The 23,600-nt window shown below is 53.5% G+C and overlaps 1 protein-coding gene across 1 annotated transcript; it reads right to left on the reverse strand.

Moving 5' to 3' along the window:
- Window positions 1-3,927: 3,927 nt before the first annotated feature.
- GHRHR (growth hormone releasing hormone receptor) lies at window positions 3,928-22,913 on the reverse strand. The gene is made up of 15 exons (XM_012523192.2): window positions 22,796-22,913; window positions 15,610-15,703; window positions 15,123-15,192; window positions 14,026-14,128; window positions 13,798-13,905; window positions 13,016-13,113; window positions 11,866-11,963; window positions 10,983-11,115; window positions 9,516-9,669; window positions 9,183-9,243; window positions 8,611-8,680; window positions 7,827-7,918; window positions 7,164-7,293; window positions 6,614-6,655; window positions 3,928-4,936 (listed from the first exon to the last, which is right to left on the reverse strand). The coding sequence occupies exons 1-15, from the start codon at window positions 22,911-22,913 to the stop codon at window positions 4,811-4,813; spliced, it is 1,497 nt and encodes a 498-aa protein (XP_012378646.2). The 3' UTR covers window positions 3,928-4,810.
- Between the last annotated feature and the right edge of the window lie 687 nt (window positions 22,914-23,600).

Genomic DNA, 23,600 nt, shown 5'->3' on the forward strand with positions numbered 1-23,600 from the left:
ATCTAATTTTAGAACATTGCATCACCCCAAAAAAAAGCTCCATACCCGTTAGCAGCCATTCCCCATTCCCCTCCTCCCTTCAGCACCTGGCAGCCTGTAAGCTATTTTCTGTCTCTATTTGCCTTTCCTAGACATTTCATATAGTGGAATCTTACAATAAGTGATCTTTTGTGACTGGCTTCTTTCACTTAGCGTAATGTTTTCAAGTTTCATCCATGTTGTAGCAGATAGTGGTACTTCATTTCTTTTTATTGTGGAATAGTATTCCACTGTGTGTATATATTATATATTTATCTGACATCTTCTTTATCCATTCATTGACTAATGGGCACTTAGATTGTTTTCACTTCTTAGGTGATATGAATAATGGTGCTATGACTTTCATGTACAAGTTTTGTACAGACATATGTTCTCAATTCTCTTGGGTATATACTAGGAGTACAATTGCTGGGTGGTACTCTAACTCTATATTTACCATTTTGAGGATCTGCCACTGTTTCCCAAAGCAGCAGCACCATTTTACATTTCCACCAGCAGTGCAGAAGGGTCCCAATTTCTACACCCTCACCGACATTTGTTATTGCCTGCCTTTTTAGTTTAGCTAGCTAGTGGGTGTGAAGTGGTATCTCACTGTAGTTTCGATTTTCGTTTTCCTAATGTCTAATGAATTTGAGCATTTTTTGTGTGCTTAGTGGGCCATTTGTATATCATGTGTGTTAATTTTAAGCACAAAAAAACAAGGTACGGTAGGAGGGAAGATGGCAGAGTAGGAAGTGCCAGGAATCATTCACTCTACAGAAAAGCTAGTGAGCTGACAGGAACTGTCTAAATCAACTATTTTTTAAATTTCAGAGTCAAGGAGAACACTTTGTAGCATCCAGAGAAGAGCAGGAGGAAGAGGCTAGCTAATTGCAGTAAATACCAGTGAATTTTACCCTCTGAGCAGTGGCCACCATCTCCCATCACCAGGCCTTGGGCAGACAGCAGTGGGGTCTGCAGCCCTGGCCCCTGGCAGAGCTTGCTAGTGTCAGGATGGGATATAAAGACCTACTTCCCCAAGATACAGGGGGAACGACTGGTGACTGCTTTTGGCCAGCTATTTCAGATAGCTGGGGGCCTGGCTCGGAGGGCAGCCATTGTTCCAAGCCACCTTGGGCAAAAGTGGCCCAGGAGTCTTAAAGATGTACCCTTCCTCAAAACCACAGAAATCAGAGGGCCACAGTAACAGGCATGTGCCTAATGAGGAAGCACCGCCTCCAAAGCCTCAAGAGAAGCTCCTGGCATCCTTGCCAGCCCCTGGGCCACCCCCTCCCTATGCTGGTATGCAGCCAGCCTGGGCTCCCATTGTGGGTGCCTGGCCTTGTTCTGGCTGAGAAAGACTGACCTAGGAAACTCCTCTAAGATTTGCTCCCCAGGCAAAAGCAGCTTGAGAGAGTGAAAGCAGTGTAAGAAACAATGGGGTGGGGTGGCCTGGGGTAAAGATTTAGCTGCTTTAAGTCCTACAACAGAGCAGCCACTACTTTCAATAATGGACACAACATAAAAACAGAAGATCAATAGGGAAAGAGAAGACTCGAAATAAACAACTAGACCTAACAGACATACACACAACACTTGGCCCACAGCAGCAGAATACCCATTCTTCTCTCGTGCATGTGGATCATTCTCCAGAATACACTATTAACACATGTTAGATCACTGAACAACCCAGTTTTAGAAATGGGCCAAAGACTTAAATACACATCTCTCCAAAGAAGATATACAAATGACTAAAAAGTACATGAAAAGACGTTCAATATCATTAGCCATTAAGGAAAAGCAAATCAAAACCACAATGAGGTACCATTTCACACCCACTAGACTGGCTATTACTTTAAAAATGGAAAATAACAAGTGTTGGGGAAGATGTGGAGAAATAGGCAGACTTGTCTGTTATTGGTAGGAATGCAAAATGGTACAGTGCTGTGAAAAACACTTTGGTGGTTCCTCAGAAAGTTAATTATAGAATAACCATAGGACCTGGCAATTCCACTTCTAGGTATATACCCAAAAGAATTGAAAACAGGAACTAGAACTGGTATTTTCATACCAATATTCATAGTGACATTATCATACTTGCCAAAGATGGAAGCTGGCAAAGCGTTCATCAGCAGATGCATGAATAAACAATAGGTGGTATATAGATACAATGGAAAATTGTGTAACTGTGAAAAGCAGTGAAGTTCTGATCACTGTAACAACTTGGATGACCCCACAGGCATCATGTTTGGTGACGTAATCAGACACAAAATTGTAGCAAAGTACCACACTAACATAAAATATTAAAACCGGGGTGGGTATATGGCAACCTGTATTTTCTGCATGTTCTTTCTGTAAGCATATTTTTTTAATTTAAAAAAGAAGTACAAATTTATATACAGTGTAATCTCAAGATGTTTAGAAAATGACAAAAAATTTTCAAGAAACCTACATAATTATCAGGGTAATTTTCTTTGGCTGATGAGATTACAGCTGATTTTCTTTTTGAAATCCTCCTATACCTCCTAAATGCCCTGCAAGGAGTAGGAATTGTTTCTATGACCTGAGACTAGAGCAAGGGCTGCACGATGGGGTTTTCGGACCGAGGCGACACCTTCACATTTGTCTGGCCCGCTGGGCAGCGTGGCCAGCTTGGGTCTCCTACGGCCGGGTCTCCTCTTACTGGATCCCTCAGGGCTGCAAGGGGGAAGATGCCCATCGCCTCCTCCACCAGGCACACACCTGTATGCGCCAGCACTGCCGAGGGGTGCCTGTCCCCTCTGTTCCCAGTGCCTATGAAAGGAAACCTGGCCCGGGGCAGTGGAAGAGACGAGCTGGATCCTTCATGCAGAAAGGGGCAGAGGAACCCAAGCTAGGGCCAGGACAGGGGAAATGGTGCCTGGGACCAGATCGGGTGGGCAGGGGCGGGAGGGGCAGATTTGGACTCTTAGGGCAGTGGAGGAAAGAGGAAGAACGGCATGGCAGACTGGGAGAGCGAAGGAAGGCCGCCTGGAGGTGGGGTGGGGATGGAGCCGAGCTCCCCAGGACGGATCAGCTGTGGATAGACAAGGAAGCGGGGAGATTTAATTCCGACCTGCACGCTATCCGTTTCTGTGTGCTCTCTGTGCTGAAATCTTCCCCCTACCCCCTCAGCCGATGGCTCCTTACGGACAGCGCCCAGGTTTTATTCTCCTGCCTCCTGCGAGGGTTGGGGATGGGGAGGGGCTGGATGGTGATGATCTTTTAATCTAAGGGAGCCCCTTGGGTGGAGGGCAGCAGGCTAGCGGCACAGGTGGATGCCCAATGGAGAGGACAGAGGAAGCTGTAGGGTTGCGCAATCTCCACTCCAGAGAAAAAGGGAAAAGGAATTTCTCAACACTTTCTAGAAGAGCAACCCCAAAAAGGCTAACAAGCTCGGGAAGTGATGCTCACACTCACTGGTTATCAGAGAAATGCAAACTAAAACAACAATGAAATGTCACTTATTACACCCATTTGACTTGCAAACATTAAAAAGCTGGATAGCGCCAAATGTTGGCGGTGCTCAGGATTTAGGAACCTCGCGAGCTGCTGGTGGGAGTATAGATTTTGCAGTCGTTCTGGAGAGCGATCTGGCGCTACTTAGTCAAGTTAAGAAGAGACATAACTAATGACCCGGCGTGTTTACTCCTGAATATGTGTCCCTGAAAAAGGCTCACAGAGGGCTACAACGGGACTGGCAAGCGCTGTTCACCAGGGGTGGGGGAGAGGGAGCTGGGCTCAGGACGACTGGATGGAAATGTGGGCGACAACATCCTCACGGGGTACCCCAGAGCCGGCAGAACCAACAGACCAGATGTACCCTCTCCAGCGCGGGTGGATCCCCAAAACACGGTGCTGAGAACAAAACGTTAGAAACAGGATGAGGCGCGTAAACAACAGCATTTATTTACATTTAAAGAACACACACACAAGACACTACATATTTTGTGAGAACCCACAGTAACAAATATTCACAGCAAACACATTTGGATGGGGGAGGGGAATGGAGTGGGGGTGGGATGAAAGCGAATGAGCTTTAAAAACATAGAGAGGATCCTTGCACAAAAGATGGTAATTGTTTTCATTTCCTAGCCGCTAAAACAAATGTCATACAATGAGTTGACTTAACAACAGGTAGTTATTGGTCAGAGGTCAGAAGGCTTGCTTCCTGCCGGGGTTTGGTACCTGCAGGCTGCTGAGTCTTGGGGGTTTTTTGGTTTTCCATCACAGGGCAGTGCTGGGTCCCCTGGATATACGGCTTCTGGCTGCTGCACACGCCTTCGCTCTCCCTGACTTTCTCTCTGCATGTGCAGCACTCCAGGAATCTGGATTCAGTGGCACCACAATTTAACCGAAATTGCCATCTTAAAGAGATCTTGCTCACAATAGGTCCAGAGCCACCAGAATGCAGACCAAGCCAAGAACGCGTCCAAACTGGGGTGCACACAATAAGGTAGCACGATCTGAGGAATATAAGAAATACACCTGCACCTGGGGTCCAAACAAAAGATGTAGACCCTGTCCCCTTCGAAGGCACATTAATTCACCCCAACACCCATCTATTCATTTCCATGTCTATCAGCTTCCCAGGACTTGGGTGAGAGCTCCAAGCTCTAGGAGGAGGGACGATGGCCCAGGGCTGCCTGACCAGGGCTGGGCAGCAGCTTGTGTAGGGAACGGCCTCAGGGCTCTCGGAGTGCTGCTTCCTTTTGCTCGCCAGGAGGGTAGCTGCCGAGTTCAGGTGCGGACTCCAGGTGTTTGATGTGGGATCCTAGCATACAGATGTCAGCACCTTTGACCCCGAACCAGAGGGCATCATCCACTTGATACAGGTCCTCCGGGCTGGCAGAAGCTCAGGGTCATGGCCATGCCACCTCTGGGAGATCTCTGTCCTCACCTCCAATGACAAGGGAGAGGATGTTAGGAAGGTCCCACTGCGGCTTCTCTAGTTAACCCCAGTGGGAGTGCCAGGGCAGGAGAGGCCACATAAAAGGAACAGAGACCAGGCTCCCAGCGCTGGAGAAGTCAAGGTTGGCCACAACCGCTGCTAAGTACCGCCTCTGGAGGATACCACCTCCTCCTTCCTGTGGATGCTTCTGGCCATCCCCTTAGCTCCTTTCTCTACCTTTTAGCACTGCCTTTGTCTAGTCCAGTTAAAGATTTTTATGGGTGCTCTCTTGAATTCCTGGCCAGGCACTGTGTCTTGCATGACTTAGACCATCACCCTGCTCGGGTGTTCAGTCCCCAACCCCAACGTGTGAGCTGAGATGTGGCCATTGGAAACCTGAAAGGGCTCCGAACTCTGCCACTAGCATTTTGCCAGATGGCTGCAGGTGAGGGAACTGAGAGTAACCAAAAGAAAAGCAGAGCAGAACTGGGACTGCGCTGAAAAGTGAAAGGGGACTGGTTGCTGTTCAACATAAAGACAAGCTTCCCCACAGAAGCTCAACAACAGAAAATCCTCTCTTGGGAGGTAGTAAGCTCTGTGTTACTGGGGGCGTGTAACCATCTGGTCCCCAACGCTGCTGCCTGACAGATCCCTTCTCAACTCTGTGCAAAGCTCTTTTCCAGGCCCCAGCAGCCTCAGCCAGGGCTGTTCCTGCCGTTCCCAGGACCCTCAGGGCCCACGACACCCAGACACCCCACCCCACCAGACAAGGCTGTGTGAGGCACAGAGAGCTGCAGTGGCGGAAAAGAGGAGAGTTAGAGAGGAGGGAGCCAACCAGGGACTGAGAAGGGGGCGGGGAGAGGGGGCGGCCCGTGGTCCCCAGCTGGGAAGTGGGCAGCCGCAGCAGGCAGAGTGCAGCGCCCACGACGAGTCCACCAGAGGGAGCCCCGGACCCTGGCCGCTCACAGGGGGCAGGTCTGGTGCCCGGAGCTAAGTTCTCCCGCCTCTCCCCTCAGTGCCAGGCTGTCCTACAGGAAGAGTGCACAGTGCCCTCCGGTGGGGTGTTTGAACTGGCTCCTCGGCTGTCTCTCATTGTCGTGTTTCCACATGGGCCCTGGTGCCTCCCTGCTCTTAGGCACTCCCTTCTGCCTGGTCCGTCTGCGCTGGGCGTCTCCCTCTTCTAGCTGCTCTCTCTCAGTTTTCCGGGCTCTGCTCACGATTTTCCTCCCTGTTCCTCCTTCTGATTCTTTTTTCCTAGGTCCCTGGATGTCTGCTTCTGAACTTTCTGTACCTCTGTCTCCATCCGCTCTGACTTGTTCTCCCCATACTTGCTTACTCCATCCCCCCCACTCTCTTGTGTTTAATTTCAGGAACACAGAATTGGCAGATCCCTTTGTCCCACTCCTGTATCCCTCTCCTGATTCCTGAAATGTCTCCTCCACCCCTTGGTGAATGGAGAGCACCATTTGGCCCAGCCTAGATGAGGGATGAATAAAAGATATTTACAAGGAGTATTCAGGCTCAGCGTGATCCAGGAGCTCAGGACAGACTCTCCCCCAAAGGCTTGCAGGAGTCAAGATTTGGCCTGAGCTGGGATCAGAGAGCCTGGGCAGGAGGGACAGGGCCTTAGGACTGGTGAAGGGGGAACGGGTACTTGAGTACAGGATAGCCTGAAGAGTCACACACCTCTTGGTTGAGGAAGCAGTACAGGATGGCAACGATGAAGCCCTGTGGGACCAAAGAGAATGGACCCCCATCAGAGCCTCTGGTCTGGCCTCAAGGAGTCCAGTTATTCTACTACTGCCCCCTACTCACTCCCACGTGTGGCTTGGGCCAGGTCTGCATGAAAATGGGGCCTAGTTGCATTCATCACTTACTATGTGCCAGGCCTACCGTCTCATGTAATTATCATAGCAAGCCTGGCAGGGCCACACCATTGGCCCCATTTCTACGTTTACTTCAGCATCCCCCAGTAAGGAGCTCAGAAGCTGGCACATAACAGGTGTTCAGTAAGTGTCGAATAGATTGAAGGATACATGATGGATAGATGCCCAGACAGACGGAGGGGTGGAGGGGTGGGTGGACGGAGGAAGGATGGAAGGTGGACAGACAAATAGGAAGTTTATCTGAAGGATGGAAGGCTCTCGCCCGACTCTGAAGACAACCAAGACCTGTGGGTACAAGCACCTCCCTCCTTCCCAGGGCTCTGGGGGAAGGGGTGCCTCCATGCTCTTACCTGGAAGGAGCCCAGTCCCAGCTCCAGGGGCAGGCGGATGCCCAGGCCCGCGCTGTCAGGCAGGAAGTTGAAGATGATGTAGTGAATTCCAAACAATGGGATGAGGAGAAGCGTGGACTTGGAGAGACGCCTGAACAAGAGGACAAACCCTGCGCTCCCAAGGCTGGTACGAGGAACTCCCCGTGGCTGGAGCCCACCACGCGCCCCTGCCCGCCGGCCCTTCTCCCCACCTGCCCTAAGTACCAGCACCCTGGAGAGCCCCGCCCTCCCCGCGCACACCGGGGGTTTCCTTCCTTCTGGACTCTGGATCCCACTGTTCCCTCTGCCAGATGCTCCTGTCCCGAATTAATCCAGTCTCAGTCTTAGGTATCTTTCGAAGTCCAATTCAAAGACCACCGCCTCCAGGAAATCTTCCCCAATATCCCGCCTCCCCCATCTAGAAAGGGTCTCTTTTCCCCTAGGCTCTGTAGCACTTGATCCTGGCACTCAGCAGACTATTTGCCATGTAACAGGCGGTTTGGAGCCCCATGTTGGGATCTCCTGGACGGCAGGGTCCAGATCTCCTTTCTGTCTGGGTCAGGCTCATCCGCCAGATGAAACGAACTGCACTGGCTGCCCCCCAGCTGCCGTCCCAGCAGCCCACCCAGCACACACACGAGGTACCAGTACTGAGACTGGGTGTGGCGGCTGCCCTGTGCCGGCTCCAGTTTCCTCAGCAGAATGCGGATAATATTGAGAAAAAGGCCAAAGTTCACCTAAAAACAGAGGTGCAAGAAGGGGGAGGTCAAGGGTCAGGAGGGCTCCGGGTCCCCAACCCCTTTGGGGACTAGAGACCCCAAGTCCTTGAGACATGGGGATGGGCAGACAGATGGTCATACAGACTACTGCTCCAGAACTTGTAGCCTGGAGGCTGTGGGGTCTACCTGTGAGCCTTGGAGAGTAGGGGAGGGGTTCTGGGTTCATCCCTCCCCCTCCAGTATTGGAACAAGGGTAGAGGGTTCAGGCCGTGGCATCCTGCCTCCTGCCACCACCCCCCCCCCCCCATGGTCTTTACTGGTACAAAGCAGGTGCCCTCACTTTGCACAGTTGCCAAATCAGGAAAAATTCACACGTTCACCGAAGCCGCGCAAACCAGGGCTTGCTGCCTCCGTTTTGAGTGTGGGTGCAGATGGCAGGTGCTCAACCACAGGGCCCTGCCTACCCCCTACCCAGGCTGGCTGCGGTAGGACAGGACCTGAGACCAGGGCTTCCGAGCTGGAAGGGGCCCGAGTGCGGGGGAGACAAGCGCCGTGGGGTCGCGGGCCTCAGGGGCTCAGGCGCCGAGCCGGGCGGCAGCCCAGCTGTCCTGACCGCCGGCCAGGAGCCGTGTTCCCGCCATGCAGGGCAACTCAGAGGACCCCAGGAGGGTGAGCGAAGAGAGCAAAGGGCGCTGGTCCCAGGCACTGACCCCGACAGAGAGGACGATGGGTCCCTTGATGATCCACCAGGAGGGGGCGCTGTCGTCTAGGTCCCAGCACCTGGGGAGCAGACACCCGGCGCCCACTGTTGGTCCAAGTCCCATTGCTGCGGTAACCCACCACCCTCCTCTCTTCTCTACCCACCGGCCTCCCGGGACCCTTTGTCCTCTCTCTGGCTTTGGGCTTGTCAGCCTCACCCCACTCCTCTGGCCGTATCTCCCCTCTCAGCCCCTTAGGTCCCCTTCCCAAGGTGTGCGGTGCTGGAGAAGCCCCTAGCATGGGTGGACTTCTCCAGAATCAGTCTGCGTCCTGCCTCGCTGCTGGCCCCAATGCCACGAGGCACCCACTGGCACCCCTTCCGCCTCCTCTGAGCCTCCCTGGCTCACACCTGGGCTGTGCAGTGCACTAACAGCCTCCCTCCCACCCACCCCCGCCCCCCAAGCCTGGGAGATCCCTGAGGCCAGCACCCAGCGCGGTGAGCCCCTGAGTTTGTCTCCCTGTCCCTCCACGCCCCCTGCCCCCGGCGGACCAGCGAGGGTGCAACGAGGTGGCTCAGACTCACGCAACGTCCTCGAAAGCCAACTTGCAACCCACCCACGTGCCAGTGAAGAGCAGGGGAAAGCCTGTGGGGGCCACAGGGGAGGCACGGGTGAGGACAGCCCCGCCGGCGCCCGAGACCCGCCCCGCCTCCCACCCGGAGCCCCGCGAGGCAGCGCCGGGGGGAGCACGGCCGCAGCGCCCCGGGCTGCCTGCTGTGTGGCTGCGGACAAGTCCCTGCCCCTCTCTGGTCTCAGGGTCACCATCCGAGGGGAGACAGGACCTAGGCATGAGCCCCCAGGGTCTTCCCAGCCCTCTCCCTGCACTCCCATGCCCAGCCCCCGCCCTCCGGCCTCACCCCAGCCAGCCAGAACCAGCCACCAGAAGGGCCTCCTGGCTCCGGGCGACGTGGAAGCCAAGAGGCAGGTCAGGTAGACGGCCTCTGCCGACAGCCAGCTGAAGTTGGTCATGGTGGCGAAATGCGCGGTGGCCACGGCGACTTTGCACAGAACCTGGGGCCCAAGGCCTGGGCGACTCAGAGCTGGGGCACCCATGGGAGCTCCCACCCCAAGCTGCCCCCACCTCCCCCGGCCCCAAACCTGCAGGCCCCCTGACTCCTCGGGCTGACCCCCAGCGGAAGTGGTAGCCCAGATTTGGGGTCCAGACCGCCTGGGTGCAGCTTCTACCAGCTGTGCCGCCCTCCCTGTGCCTTAGCTTCCCATCCATGAAAGAGGCTTCCCATCCTCTCTCACGGCCTCGGCCTAAGGATTGAGGGGGGATCCTGTGCAAGAGCTGCTATGCTTCACCCTTTCGCCCCGTCCTTCCTGAGCTCGGTCAGTCCCTCGTGCCGTGAATATGGAACATGTACTCGTGCGTGACTCAGCCCTGCAAACACACGCGTCTGTACCCATGCATCATTCACTGGCTCCCGCCTCTCGGCTCAGACGACCCAGCCAGGAGGCCTGGCCAGTTCCGGGCTCTCTGGGCCCCGGGGCCCTTCATCTATAAAATGGGACTACAGGCAGGCTTTCTTCTTCAGGTTGTTTAGAAGGTTAAGGAGATAATATATGTCAGGCATTTAGTGCACTGCCTGGCATATGTTACGTTCTCAGTGTATTATTAATTCTTTAATTAATCTCTGATTCAGGGAGGTCGTGTTTTGGTTTATCCATTCATCTCTCCATCCCTTTCCATGGCCTTTTTAGAGGGCCTGCTAGTACTAGGCCTCCTCCCTCTGCCCAGCTTCCCTTTTTTCAGTCTTCTCTAACCCCCCACCCCCTTCCCACTAGTCTTTTAGCTTCTGGACATGCCCCTGGTTCATCTGCCTGAGTGTTCCACCTGAAGTGTCCTCCTCCCCAGCTCCAAAGCCACCTCCTCCCTGAAGCCCACTGTTCTTCCCCCAGCTCGGCTGCCCCCGCCTGGAAGGACTGAAATCTGGACCTCGGTCCCCTGGGGCCCTCTCATGGAAGGGACCCAGGCAAGGACCCTCGGCCCTAGCCGAGGACACAAGTGAGTGGGATGAGATGAAAAGACTGGGAGGAGTGAGAAATGGTGTCGACCTGCAGGTGACTGTGGTGTGGAGAGCGGACTGGAGAGCAGGCAGGGAGAAGGGGGCGGCAGTGGTGTGGAGTATGGGCTGGAGAGCAGGCAGGGGGAAGGGGGCACGGCAGTGGCGTGGAATGGAGGGACCCGGGACAATGGGAGAAGACCGCGGAACCTGCCGTGCCACCGCCCGGGGGCCAGCCCTCAGGGTGGGGCGGGCTGGGGCCGCGCTCCTAGGTTTTCAACCCACTCCCCTGCCCCGCGCCCGCAGCCAGCCCGTTACGGTGGAGAAGCTGCAGTGGTCAGTGTTGTCGCCATGGAAGAGGGCGGCATCCTTCAGGAACACGGCTCCCGCCTTGAGGATGAAGGTGGAGAAGAGCTGGACGTGGATGTAGTTCCGGGGGCAGTGGAGTCTCCTGGAGGAGAGGACAGGTTGATGAGGAACAGGGGGTAAGGGGGGAGAAGGGCTTCCGGTGCGCTGATCGCAGGGCCCGGGGCTGGGGACGTTGCTGAGCAGGGCTGGGAGGTGACCTGAACCGAGCTGGCCCGGGCTTGAGGCTCTGCGCCCCCGAGCTGGCCCACCGCTGCCCTGCGCTCAGACTCGTGGAGGCAGGTAGAGGAGGAAACAGGCCTCGTGGTCGGGGAGCTGAGTGTGGGGGAGCAGAGGTGCAATTGACAGGGTCCTGTCCACGGGAGCCCCTGGATAAGCGGGAGACAAGGCTCATCCTGCGGTGCAGGGAGCGGCGCAGGCCGGTTTGGCAGAGCACTGGAGCGCGGGGCTGGGACTCGAGGCTGCAGGCCTTAAGGAGGTGGTGGCGAGCGGGTTAGAACAGTCAACCACAGAGGCTCCGCGGAGCGGGCAAGCGGGTTCCCAGCAGCAGGTGGGAGCTGGGCTGTGAACTCTGGTACATAAAAGTACCCTGAGAAGAAAGGCGGCGGGCAGTCCAAGCAAACCCAAACAGCCTGAGCGGCGGCAAGCAGGTGGCTGTGAGTTCTGGAGTGTGGAAAGGTGAGTCTACATGTTGGGGAAAGGGAAGGGAAAGAGAAATGGACATGGTGCCGGGGTCTGGGAAACTCTTGAGCATCCAGACACGGAATCAGATGTGGTCTCTGGGCAGTAGGGAGCCAGTGAAGGTTCTCGAGCAGGTGATGAGGATGCCGCAAACCTGAGCGCGACCAGGAGGGCAATGGCGATGAAGAGGGCTGCGATAGAGACGCTGTGGCCCACGGTGTAGACGATCTTCACTGTGGAGAAGTAAGATTTCTGGGGAGGGTGGAGAGAGAAGAGGGTCTCAGCCCTGGTCCTTGCAGGAAAGGCAGTCAGGCAGGTGGAGGCTCTCCGATTCCACCCCAAACGAAGCCGAGCCCAGGGAAAGCTCCCTCCGGCACAGACGCTCTCGGTGACAGCCTGCCTCCCTGCTGACCTGCTGGGGGTGGGGGGGAAGCGGGATGCTCACAGCTCAGGGCCACTCCGGAGGTGGCGGAAGTGCAAGGAGAAACGTCCCCCCCCTGGGGATTGACAAGCGCTCAGGGGAAATTGGGCTTGTTTATTGACAGCGGCAGGCTCCCGGTTTGGGAACACGGTGTCCCCAGATAAGGGAATCATCTGGGGACAGCCATAGGCAGGCGGAGAAGCTCTTGCCGTGCCCAATGTTAGGATCGTGGAAGTCCCGGAAGCCAGGGACTGAGGGGGCCGACCGGGGGGGGGGGGCCCAGTGCCCGCTGGGACGCGGCTCCCCGGGGCCCCTCGCTGCCTCAGTCTGTTCATCTGGGAAACAGCCCTTCAGGGCTGAGGGGCGGGAAACAGGACGTGAGCACCTTGCCCAGGCCCTCCTCAGTTCACAAGTGGGAGGGGGGCTGCTGGCTGGACTTGGAGGCTCTCTGGGGTCCCTTCTGGGCCTGGATTTCCTGCATGCAACCCACACCACAGCCACGTGCACGGAGCCCCAGGCCGAGAGGGGCAGGCACACGCTCAGGGCTGCCGAGACCCCGGTTTCCCTCGCAGCCCCTTCAAGACTCGCTGAGCCGGGGCCTGGGCACAGAGAGGGCAAGGCAAGGAGACTGAGGTCAGCACCCTCTCGCCCCTCCTTCTGCCTGCCCTCTGCCCCCACGCAACTGGCCCGTGTATAGCCATGGAGCAAACTGGCAAAGGACCCCTCTCCTCCAGACACTGTACCGCCACCTTCTGGAAACCCGCTGTAACTACTATTCCAGCCTGATGGCTACAGTGGGAATGGCAGCCCTACAGTTGTGCAGTCCACCACCCATACTCACATCCTTGGTGGCCCTTCCTCCCAGATGCCAGGAGCCTCTTACCTCCTCGGCCAGCAGCTCCAGGGGCACAGGGCAGGCCACAGGGTAAGGCGGGAAGGGCTCAGACCAGCCTGTGATGGTACAATCCCGTTTCACAGCCCCTGGAAGGCAATCAGAGGTGGGGAAGCAAGAGTCTCTCTGGTTACAACTCCTTCTGTTCCTCAAAAAAGATGCTGGGAACCAAGGGCCATTGAGTGATCCTGGCAGGATCCGCACAGACAGCCCCTCTGGGGGCCCCTCCGGGGAGGCCTGGGGTCCAGGTCCAGCCTGCCTGGCCCACCCTCCAGGGCCCCCTCCTTCTGACTTTATGGAGAGACTCATTCTCTTAAACTGACAGCAGAGGAGTTGGTGGGGCAGACAGTAATGAGCCAGGCCCCTGCACCTAAGGGCAGGGGGAAGGCGGGAGGTCCTCACTGCCCCTGGAGAAGGTGTCCATCCCAGACTCCCAGGCCAGGCAGGTGAGCAGACCCTCGCCCCTCCGGCGAGCCAGCCGAGGCAGCTGGCACTGCCCTCCCCCAGCCTGCCCTGCAACATCAGAGAACGTTTCTCAGTGCCGGGGTCCACCCACGAATCCTCACTCCCTGGAAGGAAACACTCTCCTCCCCAGTTCACAGGTAAGGAAGCCAAGGAGAGGTGGACTGACTTGGCATGTGGTCACACCGGAAGACTGAACGTTGGGATTGAAATCCAGGCCTGCCCGCCCCCAAAGCCAGGACGGCTCCGTCCTGCTCTGCCACCTCCAGGTGAAACCACCCCCTCCAAGCGCCACACCCAGGACCCCTCACCTGGCTCTGGGCTGAAGTGAGAGAAGAAGTCTGGGCAGGGGAGGGTGACCCACTCGCCAGAGCCTGCCACTGGCCAGCACAGCAGCCCGTCCCAGGTCCGAGGACAGCCTGGACAGAGAGACGGGAGCCACAGACACTCACCCAGGGGCAAGGCTCACCCGCATCCCGCGAGGTGGGGCTGGAGGAGGCGAAGCGTCTGGGAAGCCCGCTCTCCCGCCAGCCCCATACCCGGGGTGGAGTTGGGTGGCCCGTCCGCCGCTTGCAGGCACGCATGCTCATCCTCTCTCAGCTGCAGGATGAAGTCACATTCTGGGGGTGCGAGGCCCAATACCTGCAGAAAAGAGAGGACGGGATGAGCTCAGCACATGGGGCACTCTACCTGGGTGCTCCCTCCAAATGACCTGAGGCCAGAGACGGAGCCTGATTCTTTCCTGGGCCCCCGACAAGGGCCCAGGGCCTGGCTCACAGCACACACTAGATGTGTTGGATGGATGTCTGGACAAATGGACGGATGAGGGGGTGGATGGATGAATGATAGGTAAGTGGATGGAAACGCGAGGGGATTGATAACTGTGCTGAAGACACGTACAGCCTTCCTAAATGCTCTGGGTCCCCCTCTTATTCCAGCAAAGGCTGCAGTGTCCAGTCCAGGTGGAGTCTGTCGGCTTGATGGCCATGCCATTAGACAACACGCCACGCACCTCTCGCCTCCTGCCCTAGCCTCCTCTGATGTGACATGGGACATCCACGGGAACCCACTCTGCTCTCCTGAGGCACAACCCAGAGTGTGGGGAGCTAAAGCCCGCGGGATCACCCTTGGACAAGGGGGTATGGGGGCTATGGACAAATGCTTCTCCTCTTCAACTCGTGGAAGCAAATCTGAGGCACAGATAACAAAATTCCTCCGGAGATCCCATAGGGGTGGCCGAGGCAACCGCTCATCCTCCCTCCCCGCTTGACGCCACCTGTGCTGCTCTCCTGCCCACTGGGATCAATGCCGTGTAAACTGCACACACGGGTGCCTTGGGCCTGCGCTCTGCTATCGTGCAGTTGACCACCCGAGTGCCCCGGGGACCCGCCGCAGGCCAGTGGGCTACGGGAGAGCGCGGAGACCCAGCCTGGGAAGTGGGCCCGCCCCTCCCAGCCCAGGCCCTGCAGGGGAGGACCCTGCCCGCCCCAACCTGCTGAGCCCACTCCCAAAACCCAGCTTGGGGCTCAGTGCTCGCCCCAATGCTCCTGCTTAGCCCTGCAGGGCCTCGGGCTGCGCGTGCTGCGCTCTGCCCAGGCTGCCGGGCTCTGTTTGGGCTGGTGCCCCAGGCGCTGACCTTGGCTTCTTCTCCAGGGCTCCGGGACCGCAGGCCCATCGAGCGCAGAGCCCGTCTCACCTCCCTGCTCCTGAGCACAGGGGCACAGGAGCAGGGGACAGTAGAGAGGCCGAGAGAGCCCCGTTTGGGCCTTTCTCACCAGCAGCCTAATTGTGACCCTGCGGTGTCCAGAGAGTGCCATCTCCCTGTGTCCTTCCTCCGGCTCGCTGACTGGCCCCACCCCTCCCTGGGACCACCAGGCCTGCCTGGGGAGCCACTGAGGCCAGAGAAAAGGGGGTCCCGGGCAGAGACCCTCACACCAAGGGTGTGGCTGAGCATGCCCAAGCTTCCTCCCAGCGGAGGCTGCCGGGAAGCCCACCTGATGGGCCAGGGAGTGTGGTCCCAGGGAGGGGTGGGAGGGCTGCGCCACTCCTGGGAGGCTTCCGACTCCCGACACTCCCGGGGGCGCTGGTGCTGGAGCCCCTGTGACCCCGCAGCCTCCCTGCACCCACGCTGGGGGATGGCCACCGGGGCTCGGCTCCCTCTCCTGAGCACAGGGCTATTGCCATCGGGCGCGCAGAGAGGGGGCGGCTTCCTTCCCCCTAGACGGAGAGGGCGGTAGAGGGAGGGGCTCGCACCCTCAGCCCAGCCCTTCACAAATCAGCTCCCACCCGCGGCACCACATCCCACAAGCAGATGCGATGTTCCCTTTTTACAAAAGAGACAAAGCTCAGCAAGGATGAGGAGCTTGTCCCGGGTCACACAGCTGGTTTCCCCTGTGCCAGGGCTCAAGCCTGAAGCCGGTGCCCCCAGGGCCAGGGACAGCAAGGGGACAGGATGCCGTGCCAGGCCCCCCAGAGCCAGGGAGCTCAGGCGGAGGGAGAAAGAGACTTCAGTCTGGGCCGCAAAGAGCTCCCTGCGAGCCAGCGCTTCCCTTCCCTGTCCCTGCTGTCGTGTGCAGCCACAGGCTGGAAAACAAGCTGGGAAATAACAGCACGTTCAGGAAAGGATCCTGGTCCTGGTGTCCCGATCCTCAGCCCTCTAGGCCGTGGAGCAAGATCTGGCAGCTGAAAGCTGCTCCAGATCCAGGCTGTGCCATGAAAGAAGAACCCCCCAAAAGCCGAGGCCAGCGGTGGCTTCCCCGGCCACTGCTCCGGCCCCACTCAGTCCCAGGACCAGAATCCTCAAAGGAAACTAACCACTCCGAGTGTGGCTCCAGGGGTGCTGGGGACAGGGAGGGGTCTGGAAATCTTATCAGAAGAGTGTATGTAGGAATTGGGGGGTGCATAGCTTAGAGAAAGAGCAGATTTGAGGTGAGGACTGGCTTCGTCTCCCCAATTCCGAGACACCCTGGTGGGGACCGACAGGTGTCTGTGGTCCCCAACGCCACCAGCAGGCCCTGGGAGAGGGAAGAGGGAGGCGAGCTCAGCTCAGCGCAAGGGAGGACATTTGGCTGGTCAGAGCTGCCCAGAAGTGGAGCTGATGGCTTGGGGACGGGAAGGAGGGAGGCTGCTGGCCGAGACTCCTGCGTGGACTAGGGCCCGTGGGGTCTCCCTCGGGCCCCGCTGGGCTCTGCGCAGTCCCGCGCTTCCAGAGCTGGCACCCACAGGCCAGGCGGAGGGTCTGAGCTGGCTACTCACGATTGGTACTGGGCTGAGCAAGCAGAGGATGCAGGCGCCCCACGTTCGGCTGTCCATGCCGGGCGCTCGGCCGCAGTGGCCCTCCTCCCTCCCACACGTCCCCTGTCCCTGATGCCACCACCACCCTCTGCCTCCCTTTCTCAGACAGCTGTTCACATAAGCAGGAGCCAGGCCCGGCTGCATATTCACCAGGATTGCAGCAGGCAGTTCCCAGCCCCGCCGGCCGGTTCTCCACCTCCACCCCCTTCCGTTGTCTGTAAGTCTGCCCGTGTGTCTGTCCCGACGGCAAGGAAGGTGACGTCCACGGGAAGCCACCTTGCCCCAGCTGTTCAATATCCTTTACCGTTTTCCTCCCTGAGCCCAGCCATCTCCTGCCCTCACGGTGGAGGGACACCCCCTCCCCCTTCAGCCCTGTCGAAGGGCCCTCAGTGAAGAGGGAGCTCCGAGAAAGCCCCTGGGGGGCTCCCAGGTCGGCTGCTGATCCCAGCCTCATGCACAGGCCTGCAGAGTGAGCTCAGAGCTGTGGGATGCAGCAGCGTGCGGGTGGGGTGGGCGTCCATCCAAGGGGACTGGGCGTAAGAATGAGCGTAGCTGGGGAGTGGGGAGGGGTACAGGAGCACCGAGCACCAGCATGGGCCAGCCAAGAAGGTGTAAAGTGGACAGAACCTCACAGGGACACCGGCTTGGAAGGGGAGGTGAAATCTGCAGGTCTCCAGCTTCTGGGCTTCACATGGGGGCCTGTCAAAGCCTCTCCAGAGCCCCTCCTGGTGGCAGAGAGAGGGGAGACTGATGGGGAGCCTGGAGGGCATTCGCAAAGCCAGGCTATCCTGAATGGGGGCCCTCTGGGGCACCCCAACTGTTATCAGCAGTAACAGTGAGAGGACTCAGACAGCCACAAAAAAATACTCTGAACATGCATTGGCTGGTCATTTTTATGACAGTTTTGGACAAATGTGGGGTCCCAACTGGCCAGGCTAAAGGTGGAGTTTTAACTTGGGTCTTGCAGAGCAGGCTGGAATTTGACAGCAAATTGTATCTTTGAGGGCCCTGAGGGCCCCAATCCCTGAAAGTCCTGAGGATTGTGTGCAGATCCCCATGCCCGGAGGTTGCGGGGCTGGATGTGGTGTCACCAGGCGTGTTTACAGTCTGCCCGGCGTCGTGAATGATGCAAGGCTCCTCGCCCCCGCCACATCTGGATCTGGAATCGTTTTTACATCAGCAGGGTTTTATTTTTTCATATTTATTCATTGCCGACGTTAAACGTTAAACCAGTATATCTTGAATATAAAACGAGAACAACCCCCAAGCCCCAGCACCCCCTCCCCTTGCGCAAATGTTTCCGTGTGTTTACCGCCACTACACAGGCAGCACGTTTTCAAGGTGAAGCAGAAGGCTGAGAAGGTAAAGCTTAAAGAGAAAGTTGCAACCTTCCATCCCTCCGCTCCAAATGGGCAACAGCCCAGGGGTAAATTTTATCATTAACCACCATCGATAATGAGTGTCCACATCATTAGCATTCATGATGATGATTAATTGATAGTGATACATATACTTAATAATAGTTATTATTACCTAAGTTGGAGGTTCGTAAGGAGGGGCCGTTTTGCCCTTAAGGGACGTCTAGCGATGTCTAGAGACATTTTCATTGTCATGACTGGGGGCGGGGGTGACGAGGTGGTGCAGCTATGGGCTGGGCAGAAGCCAGGAATGCTGGCCTCCAACGCACAGGACTGGTCCCCCACCACCCACAACCAGGTGAAAAATTATCCAGCCTCAGACCTCAATAGTGTCAAGGTTGAGAAACCCTGATCCCAAGGTTGGTGTTCCCAGCGCTTCTTCCAGGCCCATCGTTCTTTCTGAAGAGCCCAGTCAAACTGGACTCCCATTTCTAGCTCTCTATCGTGCAGGTTCAAATTCTGTCCCCACTGCTTTCTATCTGTGTGAACTTGGGCAAGTTATTTAACCTTTCGTGGCCTCGGTTTCCCCTTCTGCAAAATGGAGATGATACTATAACTTCACTTGTAGGATTGATGTGATAAATAAGGCTAGCTCTCAGTGAGCAGCCATGACGGTAGCATGTAGCAAGGACGGACTACCAAGAAATAAAGCAAGAACACTTGATTCTTTGTATGGAAAAATAAGATTAGACCTCCAGCTCACATGTACACATATAAATTCTAGAAGGTTTAAAATTCTAACTATAAAGGAACAAAATAATAAGATTATTCCAAATAATATTTATTTTATGACTTTAGAGTAAAGGAGACTCTCTTATGTAAAAGAACATACAGGAAAGATTAATAAGGTTGACGACACCAATGTTTAAAAATGTATGTACAAGAAAAGGCATTACATACAAAAACTAAAGTCAGCTATTCACAGAGAGAAATATTTAGAACAAATATTGACAAACAAAAACGCAGTATCAAAAACAGATAAAGAATATCTACAAATCAACAATAAAGAGTAAAATAATCCAATAGGAAAATGAGCAAAGAATAAAACAGACAATTCAGAAAAGAAGTAAAACACAAGGACAGTAAACAGATCAAGAATTGCTCAATCTTATTCATACTCAGAAAAACAAAAAACTGAAAAAATTAATGAGGTATCCTTTTCACCTATCACAGTGTCTGAAATTTTAATGTCTGATGACATGACGTTTGGAGGATAATGTGGGGAAATGTGCACTTCCACATTATGCAGATGGACGTGAGCATCGGTACTGCCATTTTGGAAGGCAATTTGATGCTTCCTATTGAATCTAAAAATGAGCCTAATCTACCAGAAATACCATTTTTGGACATTTGTCGCAGGTAGAAGTATTGTTTATAATAGTTGTAAAAATCTAGAAACAACACAAATGTCCAATAATAAGGGTATAGCTAAACAAAATGCGATACAGTTATGCAATGGAATCCTTTAGGGCAGTTAAAAGAAATGAACTAAATCTACGTGTGTGAACATGGAAAGGTTTCAAAAATATATATTTTGTGGAATTTATGCCTCCAGCTATGATGGAATAACAGGGACTATTTTACCCTCTTGCCTTAACAACAAAAGCAAACAAAATATACAAAGCATTGGGTTTTTAGACAATGAAAAACAAACAAGCTGGGACCTGCAGCCTTTGGCTGAGTATCTATCTTAGAATGTGTGAAAAGATACTAATCAAGGCTAGAGAAAGAATGACTGGAGTGGAGTAGATAGAGCAGCTCTTAAAACTGCTGGAAATAATTTGTACTCTGACCAACCCAAGTGGAAAGATCTTGTAACAAGAAAAGCATGGGATAGAATCCTCAAAACAGTATACTTAGTAGTGGTACTAAATTAGCCCTTGGATAAGGCTACTCAGGACCCACCCTAATAAACCTTAAAAGAAAATCTCAGCAGGATCCAAAACATTCCAGGAAAAAAAATCCAACACTGCTTAAATGAATAAAACAAAATCCACCAACCCACAATGTAAAATTATACCTGACACCAAATAAAAAATTTCCAGGCATTCAAAGAAGCAGGAAAATATGACCCATAACCAGAAGAAAAATATATCAATAAAAACAAACCCAGATGTGACAAAAATGATGGAAATAGCAAACAAGGATATTAAAATGGTTATCATAAATATGCTCCATATATTTAAGGAGGAAGAGTAAGACATGACCATATGAGGAGAGAAATGGAAGTTATTAAAAAAATCCAAATGCAATTTATGAAAATGAAAAATACGATATTTGAAATGGAAAGTATACACTAGCTGGGATGAAAAGAAGATTAGACATTGCAGAAGAAAGAGCAATGAGCTTGAAGATCTCAAAACAAAAACTATCCTGAAAGAAAGAGAGAGAGGGGAAAAAAAGCTGACAAAAAAAATAAAGAACAAAGCATGTTACTTCTGGGAAAATATCAGGGGGTCTGACATACATACAATTGAAGTTCCGAAAAAGAAAGAAAAAAAAAATCCAAGTAGTTCAGTGAACAGGAAATAGAATAAATGTAAAGAAAACCATTCCAAGACTCAAAATAATTGAACTACTGAAAAACAGTGATAAAGTGAAAATCTTATCAGCAACAAAAGGGAAGTGACACATTGTGTACAGAGAAAAAAAAAGATAAGAAATAAAGCCAACTTCTTCTCAAAAACTATGCAAGCCAGAAGAGAATGGATGCACAACTTCGAGATACTGAAAAAAAGAAAAAGAAACTCTTTAGTGAAAATACAGGCAAAAGCAAAGCTTTTTCAATCAAACAAAATAAGAGAAATCATTGCCAGTAGAACTTCCTTACAAGTGGTGCTAAAGGAAGTTTATCAAACCAAAAGGAACTACACTAAGGAATGAAAAATGCTGGAAATTGTGAATAAGAAAATGAATATATATATATATTAATTTTTATGTTCAAAAATAATTGATCACTTTAAAATAAAGCAATGTATCATGGGGTTTGTAACATGGAGAAGTTACTGTTAGGACAATGGTGACAAAAAGAATCAGAGGAGGAAAATAGAAGCATAAAGTTGCAAAGTTCTTATTCTCTATGAAGTGAGTTATATTTTGAAGGTACTGGAATAAATTAAAGATGTATATTGGAAACACATGTGTTCCCACTAAAAATAAATCAGAGATATGAATAATTAGTGAATAATGGAGATAAAATGAAATCACATAAAAACTGATTAATCCAAAAAGAAGGAAGTAAAGCATGAAAGAAGAAATAAGGAGCAAATGGGACAGGGAAACTGATGTGGCTCAACCAATTGGGGTCCTGTCTACCATCTAGGAGGTCCAGGGTTCGATGCCCAGGGCCTCCTGTTGAGGGCCAGCTGGCCCACACAGAGTGCTGGCCCACGCAGAGTGCCGGCCCACATGGTGTACCGCCTTGAGCAGGAGTGCTGCCCTATGTGGGAATGACTCCCAGTGTGGGAGAGCTGCCCTGAACAGGAGTGTTGGCCGATGCTGAGAACTGGCACAGCAAGATGATGCAACAAGAGACACATAGGAGAGAAAATCAGAAGACATAGCAGAACAGGGAGCTGAGGTGGTGCAAGAGAGTAATCGCCTCCCTCCCACTCCAGAAGGTCCCAGGGTCGTTTCCCAGAGCCGCCTAATGAGAACACAAGCAGACACAGAAGAACACACAGCGAGCAGGCACAGAGAATGGAAAATGTGGGCCGATGGGGGGGTGGAAGAAAAATAAATAAAATAAATCTTTAAAAATAAAGAGCAAATAGCAAAATGGTAAAGGTAAACCCAACAACATCCATGAAAAAATTAAACGTAAATGCTCTAATTACCCCAATTGAAGAGATCATCAGAGTGAAAGATCCAGCTATATACGATGTCTATAAGAAACCCACTCTCTCTATGAAAACACAGATAGGTTAAAAGTTAAAGGATGGTAGCGGGCATGTCATGCAAATAGTAACAAAAAAAAAAAAAAAAGAAGAAGGAAAAAAAAAAGCTTTAGTCACTCTCAATATCATACCACACAAAGTAGACTCCAGAACAAGGAATCAGGCAGAAAGAGGGACATTTCATAATGATGAAGGCAACAGTTCATCAAGAGGACCTAACAATCCTAGATGTGTATGTACCTAACAGCAAAGTTTCAAAATTCATGAAGAAAACTCAGAAAGAATTAAATGAAGCCCTTAAGAAAAATGCACAATGATGGGGATACGTCAAAGAGATAAATGGTATCCCTGAAATAGCTTTCAGTGACCAAACCTGGAGCACATGAGCAACACAAGTAAGTAGTATTGAATTATAACTCCAAGTATAAAACATACATTCATGAGCCCATACTGATATAAATAAATGACTGAATAAACACATATTAACAAATAGGAGGGAGTAGACATCTCTCCTGTGCAGAAGATTTCCAAAGGATCTATAGAAACACTCTGCCCTCAAGGAAGTGGAGCAGAACTCCGCGCTCCTTAAGTATGGAATGTGCATAATGATTTCCTTCCAAATAGTACACTATGGGAGGGGGAAGGAAGAGACACTTCACAATGGGGCCTGGGGTCGTGCACTCTGGGGAGGAAGAGCACACTGGTGAAGCGCCAGGCGCGGCACATCCTGTCACAGGTGCTCGCTATCAACGTGGCGTCGCTGCTGCGGTTGTTGACAATGACCACCGGGCCGAGGCAGCGACTGTCAGAGTTCTCCATGGTACGTTGCTTTCGGCAGCCTGACCACCCAGAACAGAAGGCCCGATGGAGCCGGTCCCCCCAGATAGCGGGGCGTCTCCGAGAGGGAAGGCCCCGGCAGGCCTGAAGATAGTGAGGGCTTGGGCGCAGTTACACATTTTAACCAAGGTGGGAGAGACATCACTCGTCATGTGTATCTGCCGTTGCATGTTGTGCAAATCGTATCGGACTCGCTCTTTGTTGCTGATTCGTGACAGGCCATGCTGGTCTGTCTCCTTAGCCATCAGAGCAGTTGGCACTTGGGGAGGGGTGGCTTTTAGGCACTGCCAGGACCTGCTGCGGGGAGTTGGCAGTCTCTGTGGGGTTTAATTCCAAGTCTAAGTCCGAGGGCTGCAGGCTACGGTGTAAGCCTGGTGCTCCAACTCTGGTGGTGGATTCGACCAGAGGCAAAGTCCTTTCCAGCGATGAGGTTGCCGGCAGCCCACCGGGATGGGTATCCACCCCCCACCCCCAGTAGCAATCCATAAAGAATGAGACACTTTATCATGGGCTTTTAAATGCATTGGGCAGTTCTAGTTAGGCTATGCCCAGAGGTTTTATGAAAGTGGTTGTTGTCAGGGAGCTCCATGACTTTTAGCGGGTCATCTCGGACGCACCTAGCAGAGGCTTTAACTGAGTTTTCCCACGTAGCCCCCTGCCCTTCCCTCC

The sequence above is a fragment of the Dasypus novemcinctus genome, chromosome 5 (genome assembly GCF_030445035.2).
Source record: "Dasypus novemcinctus isolate mDasNov1 chromosome 5, mDasNov1.1.hap2, whole genome shotgun sequence".
Classification (NCBI taxonomy): Eukaryota; Metazoa; Chordata; class Mammalia; order Cingulata; family Dasypodidae; genus Dasypus; species Dasypus novemcinctus.